Source organism: Mirounga leonina, unplaced genomic scaffold, assembly GCF_011800145.1.
Source record: "Mirounga leonina isolate KUSES-001 unplaced genomic scaffold, KU_Mleo_1.0 Mir_376, whole genome shotgun sequence".
NCBI classification, from domain to species: domain Eukaryota; kingdom Metazoa; phylum Chordata; class Mammalia; order Carnivora; family Phocidae; genus Mirounga; species Mirounga leonina.
In genome coordinates, this window is record NW_023270718.1 from 3,445,334 (window position 1) to 3,459,496 (window position 14,163).

General features: G+C 46.2%; 2 protein-coding genes across 2 annotated transcripts in view; both read left to right on the forward strand.

The window, feature by feature from the left end:
• The window catches only part of SAE1 (SUMO1 activating enzyme subunit 1), a 79,202-nt gene that overhangs the window by 44,088 nt on the left and 20,951 nt on the right, over positions 1-14,163 (forward strand). The gene's annotated exons all lie outside the window — the stretch shown is intronic.
• On the forward strand, positions 2,380-3,628 carry LOC117998192 (V-type proton ATPase subunit e 1-like). The gene has a single exon (XM_034986853.1). The coding sequence runs from the start codon at positions 2,806-2,808 to the stop codon at positions 3,106-3,108; it is 303 nt and encodes a 100-aa protein (XP_034842744.1). The 5' UTR covers positions 2,380-2,805; the 3' UTR covers positions 3,109-3,628.

Sequence of the window (14,163 nt, forward strand, 5' to 3'; positions counted from 1 at the left end):
GAGCGAGCGAGCACACACACACAAGTAGTGGGGAGGAGCAGAGGGAGTGGGAGAAGCAGACTCCCTGCTCAGCAGGGAGCCCCACTCGGGGCTCAATCCCAGGAGGCTGGGATCATGATCTGAGCCAAAGGCAGACGATCGACTGAGCCACCCAGGCACCCCAAGCATCCGACTCTTGATTTTGACTCAGCTCATGACCTCAGGGTCGTGAGATTGAGCCCTGCATCGGGCTATATGCTGAGGATGGAGTCTGCCTGGCATTCTCTCTCTGCCTCTTCCCACTGTATGCTTGCTCTCTCTCTCTCAAATAAATAAATCTTAAAAAAAAAAAAAAAAAAAAAAAAAGACTCCTGTCTTCTTGGAAAATGATTAACAGTTATAATCATGCATGTGCATATGTAAACCAAACTATTAAAGCAGCTTGCTTTTTTCTACTGGATTGCCTTAAGTGAGATGGAAAGATCTTGGAGCATGTATAGAGTGACCTCCTATGTCTTGTTGGCTGCATGATGTATTCCTTTGGGTGTACCATTGTTTGTGACCAGTTTCATCTTGAAAGGCATGTAAGCTGTTTTCAGTTTTTCCTGGTCCTTGGAATTTGTTCCGAAGAGTCCTTCTAGGAAGGTGACTTATACACCTAATGATGCCTTAGGAATTCCTAGTGAGGTCGCAGTGCTTGCTCGGCTATGGTGCACGCCCAAGAAAACCTCGTAGGGGACCCGACTTTGTTTCACTGTCACCCAATAGAGCACATAGTAGGTGCTCCGTAAGTAAGTATTTTTTGCCTGAGTGACTGGCTTTTGCTAGTCTGATCATTTGGTCCACTCTAGAGGGAGAACAGCCTGCCCACTGGTGTCCCTGCAGGATCTTCTTGCCTGCCCATTTCTCAGGCACCCATCAGGCTCGATTCCAGCCCCTCACACGCAGGTGTTTCTTACTGCCCCATTCACAGTTCGGCCTCTGGTGAAGCAGCTGCTCTGGTGTCTGTGTGCGTGTGTGTTTGCCTGGTTTGAGTGTCGAGTGTTTTTCCAGTTTACTTAATAAGATAGTGGCCAGACTGCATGCTTCCTGCTGCATTTTTCCACTATCTTGAGAGTTGGCCTCGCCATCTGTGAGCAAAAGATCTCATCTTTTTATTATTCTCCCATGGCATGTTGCAAAACATTAAGCGTGAGCTGGTTTCCTGTGGCAAAAAGTTGACTTTGATTTGTTCTTTTTGAGGTTACTGTGAGTTTATCATAACAGGAGTGCTAAAAATATCAGGTCTAGTATGGAAACAGCATTCACTTACCAGCATGAACAATAACATGCAGGTTGAGCCCAGAGCAGGAAGAGATGGGCTTCATCACAAAAGGAGAATTACTTAGCAGAGAATCCTTGGCAATTTGAACTTTCTCGGTCTCTGTTCTGATGAGTCGTGGAAAAGTACTTAGGCCGTTTTTGAGCCACAGAATTAAAGCTGAAAATAATCTTAACCAAACATTGTTTGAGCACCTGCTAAATGCCAGATCCTGTGCCTGGGAATCCTCATCAGATGCTTGCCAGTGGAAAAGAGAAACAAATACTTCTCCTCGTGAAGAGAGCTGTAACAGGGCTCTGGAGAAGGCTGTTGTGTTGTGCTGTTCTGTTCTTCAGCATGTGTGAATTACTTCATAATAAACTACCGAGGAGCTCAGGGAATGGGGGGTCTGGCCATCTTTGGGAAGCCGACGAGTCTTCACAGAGGACAATACATCTGAGCTGGCTTTTAAAGAAGAAGTGTTTGCTAGGGGCTGAAGAGAGGTGAGAAGATTGCAGGTAGAGGAGCAGTCCCTGCAGGGGACCAGTACGAACTCTCTCAGAGCTGGCTGGAGGGGAGATCATCAGGGCCCTGCTTTTTAAAAGCCTTTTATTCTTTTATTTTTATTTTTTTTAAGATTTTATTTTTAAGTGATCTCTACACTCAGTGTGGCACTCGAACTCACGACCCTGAGATCAAGAGTCGCATGGTCTTCCCGGAGACTGAGCCAGCCAGGCTCCCCTAGGCTTTTATTGTTACAGCCAGTCATTCTCCAACTGATAGGATATCAGAATCAGGGAACATTTGAAAAATACAGATTCCCTGGTCCTAGCTCAGATTTATTGGCTCAAAATAACTAGGGGAGCCTGGCATATCTGTATGTTCGTAAAGCTCCACAGCTTCTGAAGGCCCAGCCAATTAGAGGGAAACTGCCACAGGGGAGGGGGTACCCATGTCCTGTGTCACAGTTTTGCGCTCATTTGTGTTCTTACTTTACAGCATATTAAGTATTTATTTCAAATGAGGCCATTACTATACTGAGGCAGGAAAAAGGAACTAACCCATGCAGCTTTTGAATATATACCCTCAGACTAAAGAAAAAAGAACTATAAACAAATACCGAACTCTAATTAGTAGGTTTGTTTTTCACAGTGGTGTATGGGTTAGCAATTCTGAAACTAGTTACTGTTTGTTCTAGAATTGAGCAGATAGGTAAATATATTGTGGATAATGAGAATCAGATTTTTTTTTATTGCCAGAAAAGGGAGTTCCTATAAGTATGGAAGGTGGGAAAGGCTGTGAGATCAGATGGGAATTGGAGTCACCAGATGAACTCATGGTTTTTCTGTGTAGATACAGAAATAGATGTGTGTATGTGTGTGTCTTCACATGTATGCATGTGTACTTCCTAGTTCTGTTTGTTGAGAGGGCTTAGAAGCAAGGACACTCTGGTAGCAAGCCATGAATACACTTCATGCCCAGATCCTGCTTGTTAAAGTAAAGATGTGCTCAAAGAATGATGGGTCATGGGGTGGGACCAAAGTGAGGCGGCTGGGCAGGGGCTGGTAGCTCCAGTGACAGCCATGGCGCATAACGGCCTTACGGTGCCTCTCCTCGTAACGAACGTGTTCTCGGGCTCTGTCCGCTTCTGCGTGCTCTGGTTCATCCCTAAGGGTCCCAACCGGGGAGTTATCATCACCATGTTGGTAACCTGTTCAGTTTGCTGCTGTCTCTTTTGGCCGATTGCAATTCTGGCCCAACTCAACCCTCTCTTTGGACCACAGTTGAAAAATGAAACCATCTGGTACCTCAAGTATCATTGGCCTTAAGGAGGAAGACCTGCTCTCCAGGGCTCCATCATTGAGGTCACGAGGAGAATTCCTCTAGATGCAAAATCAACTCCAAACCCAGACCACCTTTGACTTGCCTCTTTTGGCCATCAGCTGCCTTAAATATTCACACCACATTTTAATATCTTATTCTACAATGCAGTATTTTTTCCTGTCAGCCTTTTTTACATTTTGACGAATTATGTGCCTACTTAACCGAAACTATGCTGACTCTATAAAGTGTTTGTGCACTCTTCTGAGATAGAAGGTGCTATTCTTCTGAGAAATACATTGCTCTCTCCTTGGAACCTGTGAATTTGAAGATGACTCCTGCCTGGTCACAACATGGGCATCAGCAAAGTGTTTAACTGTCACAAGACAGAATCCAAAGGGGCAGTCAGTAGGAGAGCATGTTCAGAGGAACTGTCTGTCCCAACAGAATTGCACCAAAGTATATTTTCAGGATGACTTTCTTATTTCTGCCATCTATTGGAATAAATTATTTTTCTGCTTTCTGTGGGTGGGGGGGAAGAATTATGGGTCATGTTAGAAGGACACAGTAGCCAACTTGAAGGGGCTCTTCCTGTTGAAATCTGGGACAGTTGGAGGATCAAGTAAATAATAGATTATAACCCATTGAATAAAAAAAAGAACCCATGAGTCTATACTGATAGATAAATGAATAAGTAAATAAATGGGGGAGAGACGAAATTTTTTTTTCATAGAAGAATAAAGCAGGAGCGATGAAGTGAAAAAAATCTGTGTATGACCATCACCATAGCAGTAAAAGTTGTTTCAGTCAAGAATCCTTGATGGAGGGGTGTCTGGGTGGCTCAGTCATTAAGCGTCTGCCTTCGGCTCAGGTCATGATCCCAGGGTCCTGGGATCGAGCCCCGCATCGGGCTCCCTGCTCCGCAGGAAGCCTGCTTCTTCCTCTCCCACTCCCCCTGCTTGTGGTCCCTCTTTTGCTGTGTCTCTCTCTGTCAAATAAATAAATAAAATCTTAAAAAAAAGAATCCTTGATGGATGCTAAACCTAACGGAAAGGTTTGCTGTGAAATAGAAGAGATGTCTCTTCCCAAGATACTTTTTAACTAATTACAGAGAGAGACTTTAGAGAACCCTGACAGATTGTACCTCAACCGAGAGATCAAAGTTGATATTCCGGGAATGCATCCCGAGAGGATGCACTGAGAAGGACACACCACCACTCTGGATTTCCTGTCCAAAGTGGGTAATGTGAGTCTAATTACGAGGAAACCTCAGACCAACTCGAATAGAAGAATATTCTGTGAAGTAAATGACTTGTACTCTTCAAAGTGTCACAAAGAACTGAGGAACTCTTGTTCCAGATTAAAGGAGAACAAAGAGACACGATAACTAAGTGGAATGGAGAATTCTAGATTGGATTCGAGAGCAGGGGAAGACTTTTCTTTTGCTTTCGAGGACATTAGTGGGACAGTTGATAAAATTTGAAAAAGGTCTATAGATTAGATACAGTCTGTCAGTGTTAATTTCATGGTTTGCATAATTGTTTTGTGGTTATGTGAGAGAATATTCTTGTTTTTAGGAAATACACCCTGAAGTATTTAGGGGCAAATGCTGGATCATTCAGGAAAAAATGAGTATGTGTAGATATAGAGAAATAATGATAAATGTGGTAGAATGTTAACATTTGGGAAATCTAGATGAAGTTATACAGGAATTCTGTGTACAGTTTTTCTGTATGTCTAAAATTACTTCAAAAGTTAAAAATAGGGGCGCCTGAGTGGCTCAGATGGTTGAGCGTCTGCCTTCGGCTCGGGTCATGATCCCAGGGTCCTGGGATCAAGCCCCACATAGGGCTCCTGGCTCATTGGGGAGCCTGCTTCTCCCTCTCTGCCTCTCTCTCTGCTCATGCTCTCTCTCTCTCTCTCTCTCGCTCTCTATCTCGGTGTCTCAAATGAATAAATTAAAATCTTTAAAAAAATTATATGTTTAAAAAAAAAAAGTTAAAAATAAGGGCGCCTGGGTGGCTCACTTGGTTAAACATCTGACTTTGGCTCAGGTCATCTCCGTGTCCTGTTATCAAGCCCTGTGTGGGGGGGGGTCCCTGCTCAGCAGGGAGTCTGTCTGCCTCACCTTTTCTCTCTCTTTCTCTCTTTCTCTCCCCCTTTGCCCCTACCTCCACTTGTGCTCTCGCTCTCAAATAAATAAATAAAATCTTAAAAAAAAACAAAACAAAACGTTAAAAATAACAAAAAACAAAAATAGTCTCCAAATGAACCAATTCTCAGCACCTGGAAAAATGCTGATATTTGATAGCTGATGAGTAATACTTGCAAAGGGCTTATTGGTGATCTGTGCGGGGTCCATAGAATGGCATATATTTTTTAAAGATTTTATTTATTTATTTGACACACAGAGAGAGATAGCGAGAGAGGCAACACAAGCAGGGGGAGTGGGAGAGGGAGAAGCAGGCCTCTGCTGAGCAGGGAGCCCAGCACGGTCAGGACGGTCCTGGGATCATGACCTGAGCTGAAGGCAGACACTTAACGACTGAGCCACCCAGGTGCCCCGAAAATGGCATATTTTAACAGCACATCCTCGTCATCTCTTCAGATGGTGGGGAGGTCTGAATCTGGTATTCTGCATGTACAGTTCCTCTGGAAAAGAGCTGTATAGGGTGCCTAGAGACCCTTGCTGTGGGAGAAATACCGCACATCACCAGAACAGCAAAGCCTTGATGAATTTAGGTAGGAGATGATGAGCAAGTCTCCTTGGCCTCCACTATGGGCCTTTGCTCTGCAAAAAAGAATTTCCTCTGTCAAGTAGTAGTGGTAGGCAGACTGTAGGGGGTGTGTTTGCATGTAAACAAGTCACACTCTCCTTCTGTCTGGAGCTGGGCAGGAACTTACTAAAAATACAAATGGTGGCTTGGAGGCAGGTACTAGGGGAGCAGAGGGCATAGATACAGTGGTGGCCTCTTGTAACTCACTTCCCCCTGCTGAGCCTCTTTGGTTGTGGGTGGATTAAAGATGAGGTGTCCTATTATGCTGTCTGTGTTTACCCAGAGCCAGAATGAATCTGTTGGAAGCCAATGCTCCAAATTAAGCTGTTAACTTTGTTCCAGCCTATTTGCCTTTTTCTCTTCTGCGGGGCATTCGTGAAGTTCATATGCATGATTGGCAGCTCCTTTCACCTAGAGCCCAGCCCAGCACTCTGTGTGGTGCTCTCTGGAACCCGAGTTCACTGGAGACCTGATTTCCCTCCCTCCTATTCAGATGACCACGAGTTCTCCCATAGGACTGCCTCTCACCGGCAGCCTTCATCAGTGCTGTGGTCCTTTTACCAGCCTCTGCCTTTAGAGCTCCTCCTTCTAATCCATTTTCAGTCACCAGATTGATCTTTCTAAAAACTGAAACCCTTCCATGAATCTTTTTTGCCATCAGGATACAATTTAAACTTTGTGGCTTGGCATTCTAGACCTGGGACCCACTGATCTCTTTTCTCCTTTCCATTCCCTTCTGCCGTCCTTGAACCCTACACTCTTACTGAACTACTTGCTGTCACCCCCTTCATTTCTATGCACATTTCCATTTCTTCTGCCTGGAATATCCTGCTTCAGCCCTTCCCACTTAACCCTCATTGCTCAGCTCCAGTGCTACCTCCAGGAACCTAACTCCCCTTATCTGAGTTGGGTTTCCTTCCTCTGTAATTCCCATGCCACCCCCAGACAACAGAGCTGACTTGAGGGCTGTCTTGTGGGCTCCCTCGTCTCTTGACTGTCCAGCAGAGGCCTGATGCAGAATGGGCTTGGTCAGTGTGGGTCGATTGATTGCTGAGGCCACCTGTCCTACGTTTGGAGAGTTTTGCTAATTCCTTTTTGTTTTGTTTTGTTTTTTAAGATTGTATTTATTAGAGAGCATGAGTGGGGGATGGGCAGAGGCAGAGGGAGAAGCAGACTCCCCGCTGAGCAGGGAGCCCGATGCGGGCTGATCCCAGGATGCTGGGATCGTGACCTGAGCCAAGGGCAGGCAAATGCTTAACCAACTGAGCCACCCACGCACCCCAGAATTTTGCTAATTCTTAACCTGTGGCTTCATTAGTTTATTTTAGGCTCATGTAAAGCTGCTTAGATGGTGCTAATTTGCCTGAGTCCTTTTCTCCACTGTGGCACAAGCCTGGAAGTACCTGGAAGACCCAGACGTAGCTGTAGGACTGTGCCATAAGCATCTAAAGGATGGAGAAGTATTTCCACGCCTTTAACTTCTGTGTCCAGAGAGCAAGGGCTTGTTAACAACCAGCAGCTCCTGTCTCTGGTAGGAGCTGGAGAGGTCAGGGCCCTTCACTGGGGGATTAGGCTCTTTTCTTGGTTTGTAAATCTAGCCAGACAAGTTTGGGGTTCACATCTCCTTTCTCCTGCCCGTAGAATCTTCTCAGTCACCTATACCTTGAAGTCTCCAGAGTTGGAAATGGAAAGAAGAAGTTTAGGTCCCAGCTCTGCATATATTTCTTGACCTTAAGCAAGTCCCTTCACTTCGTGGCCTCTGTAGAAATGGAGATTTTGAGAACTTTATACTTGCGATGATCATATATATGAGAGCCTTCAAAGTAGTTCTGTTTTCTCCTTTTTTAAATTGTAAAAATGAAACAGATTAGTAAAATGTATAGGTAACTTCAGAGGAAACAGCCATTTCTTGTATATTCTTCTAGAACTTTCTTTTTTTAGGTTTACTTATTTTTTTTTTAGTAACCTCTACACCCGACCTGGGGCTTGAACCTGTGACCCTGAGATCAAGAGTTTCATGCTCCTGAGTGAGCCAGCCAGGCGCCCCTACTAGAGCTTTCTGGTATTTTATATCTCATTTTTCATCCTCTCCGTGTGGATTCTTTTGCAAGGTGTCTTGATGGTGGGTGCTTTGTAATATTTTTTTTCCTGTTGTAGACTCTAGAAAACTTTGTGTTTTGATGCCTCCTCCTCCAATTCTCCCTGCCCGACCACGCTCCCTACTTAACTCCTTGTTTTTAGGATTTGTAATTGTCTTTGTCTCTCGGCCTCAGCTTGATTTGGTGATGAGTTCTGTTCAGAGGGAACTTCTTATTTTAGAACTTGGGACCTTTGCGGACCAGGTCAAGGGCAGCCGTTCCCATTCGGGCCTGGCATTCCCCACTGGGTGTTACAGCAGTGTCCAGCAGTGACAAGGACCACTGAGGAGGAGACGGCCACAGGGAAGTGGGTTCCGATAAGGGGGTGGCAGTCGAGTACTTGTTGATTTGCTGCTGTCATGACCACAGATGTTTAAAAATAATTTGTAGGAAGGGCGAAAGAAAAAAAGCAGTGGTTTTTTGGTGGTGGTTGTTCTGTTTTGGTGTTTTGGGGCCACTGCCTTATCAGTGGTGGAGAACGCAGACCGCAGTCATTCAGAAAGCAAGGCAGTGCCATGTGAGAGAAGAGAGCTGAGGGGAAGGGCAGAGGTGCCCCGTAAGGATGGTCTAGTGCCTCACAGCCGTCAGCGGATAGACTGGCGAGAAAACCCATCCTGGTGAGGCACTGCTCCGCTCTTCAGTCTGACAAATGGGCATAACCCTAAGTCCGCCTCATCGGACAGCAGGGATTAAACAAAGGCCCGGCCCCTGTTGTGCTTTCATCATTGTTGATTAAGAGCTTTACATGTGTCACAATCCCATTAAATCTTCATAACGCCCTCGTGAGAGCCGATCTTATTATGATCGTCCATTGTCATATGAGGATATTGACTGTTGGACAGGCCGTCATTTGTCCAGGGTCACCAAACCTAGTAAGTGTCTAAGTGTTGTCCAACGCAGTCAGATTTCAATTACAGCGGAGCCTTGAACAACACAGATTTGAAATGTGCAGGTCCACTTACACATGAATTTTTTTTTGATAAATACCGTACAGTACTGTAAAATTATTTTCTCTTCCCTGTGATTTTCTTTCTTTCTTTCTTTTTTTTTTTTTTAAAGATTTTATTTATTTATTTGATAGAGAGAGAGAGAGCGAGAGCAGGAACACAAGCAGGGGGAGTGGGAGAGGGAGAAACAGGCTTCCTGCCGAGCAGGGAGCCCGATGTGGGACTCGATCCCAGGACCCTGGGATCATGACCTGAGCCGAAGACAGACGCTTAACGACTGAGCCACCCAGGCACTCCCCTGTGATTTTCTTAATAACATTTCCTTTTCTCTACCTTACTTTATTGTAAGAATACAGTATGTAATAGATAGGACACAAATACTTGTTAACCAACTGTTTCTGTTATCACTAAGGCTTCCGGCTAGCAGTAGGCTGTTAGTAGTGAAGTTTTTGGAGAATCAAAGTTATATGTGGATTGTCGTGTTCACGGGGGGTCAGTGCCTCTAAACCTCTGTGTTGTTCAAGGGTCGACTATATTAGCACCACCAATAATGGCATTATGTCCATTTTACAAATCTGAATTTCACAAGAGCCCTGTGACATTTCCTTATCCCACTTTGGCAGATGGGAACCTGAGGCCCCTGAGAACAGACTGTAATAATGGGCAGCATTGTCAGCGAGACCTGCCTGGTTGTTTGCTTTGCAGCCCTATGTCTCCCCCACCCCTGGCATTAGCCTGTGTTTGAGCTGCTCTTGGGCCCCCAGCCCAGCTGCAGTTCTTGTTCAGCGCCTCCCATCTTTTCTCCTACTGTCAGACCACAGTCACGGGAATGTCCTGTGCCATCTTCCCTCGGTGAGAGCCGTTGGCAGAGAGCAGCAGATGCCCAGAGTCAAGGTCATGTGCCACTCAAGTGCTGGGCTAGAGAAAAGCCCCTGTCTCCCTGCTGCTTGTGACCAGGCAGGGTGAGTGTGAATGCAGAGGGCTCTGTCAGAACCGCTCTGTGAGTAGAGGGTGCGGTTGGCAACACTGAGAGGGAAGGGGCCCTGCGGCGGGGGGCTGTGGATCTCTCTGCGTGCCCTCTACGTAATTGTCTCTGCGTTTTAGAATTTCCTTGTCCTCTTCTTTTTGTAAGTTACATACAGTCTTTGCATACTAGTCAAAATGTTCTGCTTCAAAGGTGAGAGTCAAGCTCAGGAATCACTTGACATTTTTTAGAGGAGAATCAGTATTTGGCTGGATAGGAGTCTGACTGAGTGGTTGGCATTATTCTAAACTGGTGGGCTCTGGGGTGGGGAGCCAAATCCATTTGAAGTGATTTTTATTTTGTGAACTAGCATGTCTCCTATCTTGTCTCTGCTCCTAGGGAGGGGGTATAGCATTGAGGTTATGAATGTGGTGAGCTTTGAGTCCATTGTGACCCTGAGCCTCTCTGTCCCAAGCCTCAGTTTCCCACCTCTAGAATGGGGTGGGAACAGTTGTACCTTACCTCATTCTGTTTTGTTTTTACATAGTGGAGTGCATTCTGAATATAGGATTTATAGAATTTTTTTAAGGTTTTATTTTATTTATTTATTTTAAAGATTTTATTTATTTATTTGCGAGAGAGAGAATGAGAGACAGAGAGCACGAGAGGGAGGAGGGTCAGAGGGAGAAGCAGGCTCCCCGCTGAGCAGGGAGCCCAATGCGGGACTCGATCCCGGGACTCCAGGATCATGACCTGAGCCGAAGGCAGTCGCTTAACCAACTGAGCCACCCAGGCGCCCCTAAGGTTTTATTTTTAAGTAATCTCCACACCCATTGTGGGGCTCGAACTCACAACCCCGAGATCAAGAGTCACACACTCCATTGACTGAGCCAGCCAGGTGCCCCTGTAGGATTTTTTTTTTTTAACCTAAATTAGGGTGTGTGGTTTTTGTTTTTGTTTTAAGATGTATTTATCTTTGTTGGGGGTAGCGCAGAGGGAAAGACTCTTTCAAGCAGACGCCCTGCCAAGTGAGGAGCCTGACATGAGGCTCAATCCCACAACCCATGAGATTGTGACTTGAGCCGAAACCAAGAGTCGGATGCCCAACTAACTGAGCCACCCAGGCGCCCCTGACTAAAACCTGCTTAAACATAATTTTAATAGATTAATAATATTCCAATCTGTCAATATGTTTTACGTAACCATCCTACCATCTGATATCATTTCCAGATTTTCTGTCGTATAAATAACATGGTAGTGACCATTTATACATAATTCAATCACTGGCCAAGGGGCATGGCCCTTTGTAAAGATCCTCAGTACCACATTTTCTTTTTTTTAAAAGATTTTATTTATTTATTTATTTATTTTATTTATTTATTTTTTTTAAGATTTTATTTATTTGCGAGAGAGAGAATGAGAGACAGAGAGCATGAGAGGGAGGAGGGTCAGAGGGAGAAGCAGGCTCCCCGCCGAGCAGGGAGCCCGATGCGGGACCCGATCCCGGGACTCCAGGATCATGACCTGAGCCAAAGGCAGTCGCTTAACCGACTGAGCCACCCAGGCACCCAGTACCACATTTTCTTATGGTTTACTGAGCATTTACCCTGCCACCAGAGCTCAGTGACAGAGCAGTTCCTCTGCCTTCTTGCTTAGGTGAGTAATCTTGGCCTTTAATTTGGTAGTCAAAAAACGGCATCTTGTTTTCAGGTCATTTCTGAGAAATAGCACTGCCTTCCCCACCCCTCCCCCCAGTAACTTGCCTGCGGCTACTTCAAATTCTTTTCCGAAGAGAGTGAGATGTAAATAATAAGAGACCGCTTTCTTTTTCTGTTTTGAGCTGTTACGCGATGAGGTCCCAAACCAGGTTTCACTGGAGAGGTGAAAGGGTGGCCCGGACTTGGAGCTCAGAAGGGGCATTTCAGAGCAAGTCTTCAGGGGAGGCCACTCCAGTGGTGGGGCTCTCTGGAGAGTGAGATCAAAGTACTGTGTGGCCATGGTGACAGTCGTGACAGTCAGGAATTATGAGTGTGCCCTCTGTGGATGGCAGGACCTGGTGCTGTCTGGATCGCTTCTGGGTCCCCAGCACAGGCTCAGCAAGGGGGTGTGAGGGTGGAGTGCAGGTGCTCAGGAAACGTTTGTGGATGAAAAAATGAATGAATGAGTATATGCACACACCTACTTGTAAGTTTCTGTGGTTAAAGAGTGAAGTAAAAGAAGGGACAAGTAATGTGGAACTGAGCTGAACAGATGACCAGGCACCTCAAAAGGCAGGAGGCTGCAAGAGCCAAACTCACAGTGACTTCCCTGAAACGTCCCTGCCTTCCCCAGTCCAGCTCTGGCCCTCCTTGGAGCTTCATGCCTGCGGGCTGGCTTTTCTGCACCTTTAGCCCTCAGATACGGCCTTGATTTTTTTTGTTTTTTGTTTTTTTAAAGATTTTGTTTATTTATTTGACTGAGAGAAAGGGGAGAGAGAGAACACAAGCAGGGGGAGTGGGAGAGGGAGAAGCAGGCTTCCTGCCGAGCAGGGAGCCCGATGTGGGACTCGATCCCAGGACCCTGGGATCATGACAGCCCCTGAAGGCAGATGCTTAACCGACTGAGCCACCCAGGCGCCCCTGGCCTTGAAAGCCAGATTTCATCTCGTTTCCCTCTTGAGGACACACGTGGTGCACTGTGTATGTTTTTTTGTTTCTTGCTGGACTTTCCAAATCTACCATATATGTAAATACATGGTAAGGAACAGATCCATCCTGGTTATGTTGAAAACTATATTCTGAATAGAAGAACAGGCCTGGTAAGGGTGGGTGAGGATCCTGTGTCGGCTGTCATGAGCCCCTCATGTGTGACTGGTGTCCGTCCTTCGCCCGAGTGGAGAGTTTCTCAGTGCCCACTATGGGGCGTGCCCTGTGCTAGGCATTAAGTAGAGAATAGTGAACAAAGCAGATACGGTTTCTGTCCCACAAGCACAAAAATCCAGCAGAGGAGACAAATCCCGTCCTTGTACAGTGAATTTACACAAATGACTGTAAGATCATACCCTGAGATCCGAGTATTAGAGGAAAGAGGGCGGGGGGTATGCAGAGTATCAGGATTGCTCAGAGCCGAGTCACTGGAGCCTCCAGAGCTCACAGCTGAGTTAGTGATGGTAACAGAGTGAAGTGACGAAGTATGTCAGTTCCTCCGAGGGCGAGCAAGCTGGGTTTATGGAGGTTGTGGAAGAGCGGCGGCTCTGGAGCTCTGTCATTTACCCGGTGCTCTCGCTGCACCTGGCGCTGTCCGGGCTGCTTTGCGGGGACTACTTCACTTGGTTTTTAAACCCCGTAAGGGAAGTGCTCTTAATGATTCCCATTTTACAGAGGAGGCTCGAGGATGTTTTCACAGGCCCAAGGTCATAGTAAGTGGAAAAGTGGGGATCCAGCCCAGGCAGTTTGGCTCCAGCGCTGTGCTCCTTACTGCTGCCGCCTGCCAGTTTCAAAGCTCCCTTGGCTTTGAAGTAGCCCGTGGATGTGCCAAGGGTGAGAGTGTGCCCAGGGTCAGTGTTCAGGCCTGGCGGCCAGTGCGGATGAGATGGTTCCAGCCAGTGAGACCGCCCCATTCCATCCAGCAGTGCTCTCTCAGAGCACCTCTGCTGGTTCCCACTTTTTGTTATTCTGTATGTAATTTTGTCACCTTCCCTAAATGCTCTGAGAGGGCAGTGTGTGCGTTTTGCTTTCCCCTGTCCAGCTCAGGGCCTGGCACAAAATCGGTGCCCATTACTTATTTATATATTTGTTTTTATTGAGATGTACTTGACCTATAACACTGTATTTCAGGTTACAACATAATGATTCGATATTTGTATACACTGTGAAATCATCACAATAATTCTAGTTATTACCATCCTTGGTATGTATTTATTGGAAAGAGCAATTGACCAAACATGAGACCTCATGTTTTGCCTTAAAAGATAGGCTTTGTGGGACGGGGGTGCCTGGATGGCTTGGTTATGTTAAGCATTGGACTCTTAATTTTGGCTCAGGTCATGATCTCAGGGTTGTGAGATCGAGCCCTGCTCAGTGCAGAGTCTGCTTAAGACTCTCTCCCTCTCCATGGGGCGCCTGGGTGGCTCAGTCGTTAAGCGTCTGCCTTCGGCTCAGGTCATGATCCCAGGGTCTGGGATCGAGCCCCACATCGGGCTCCCTGCTCCACGGGAAGCCTGCTTCTCCCTCTCCCACTCCCCCTGCTTGTGTTCCCT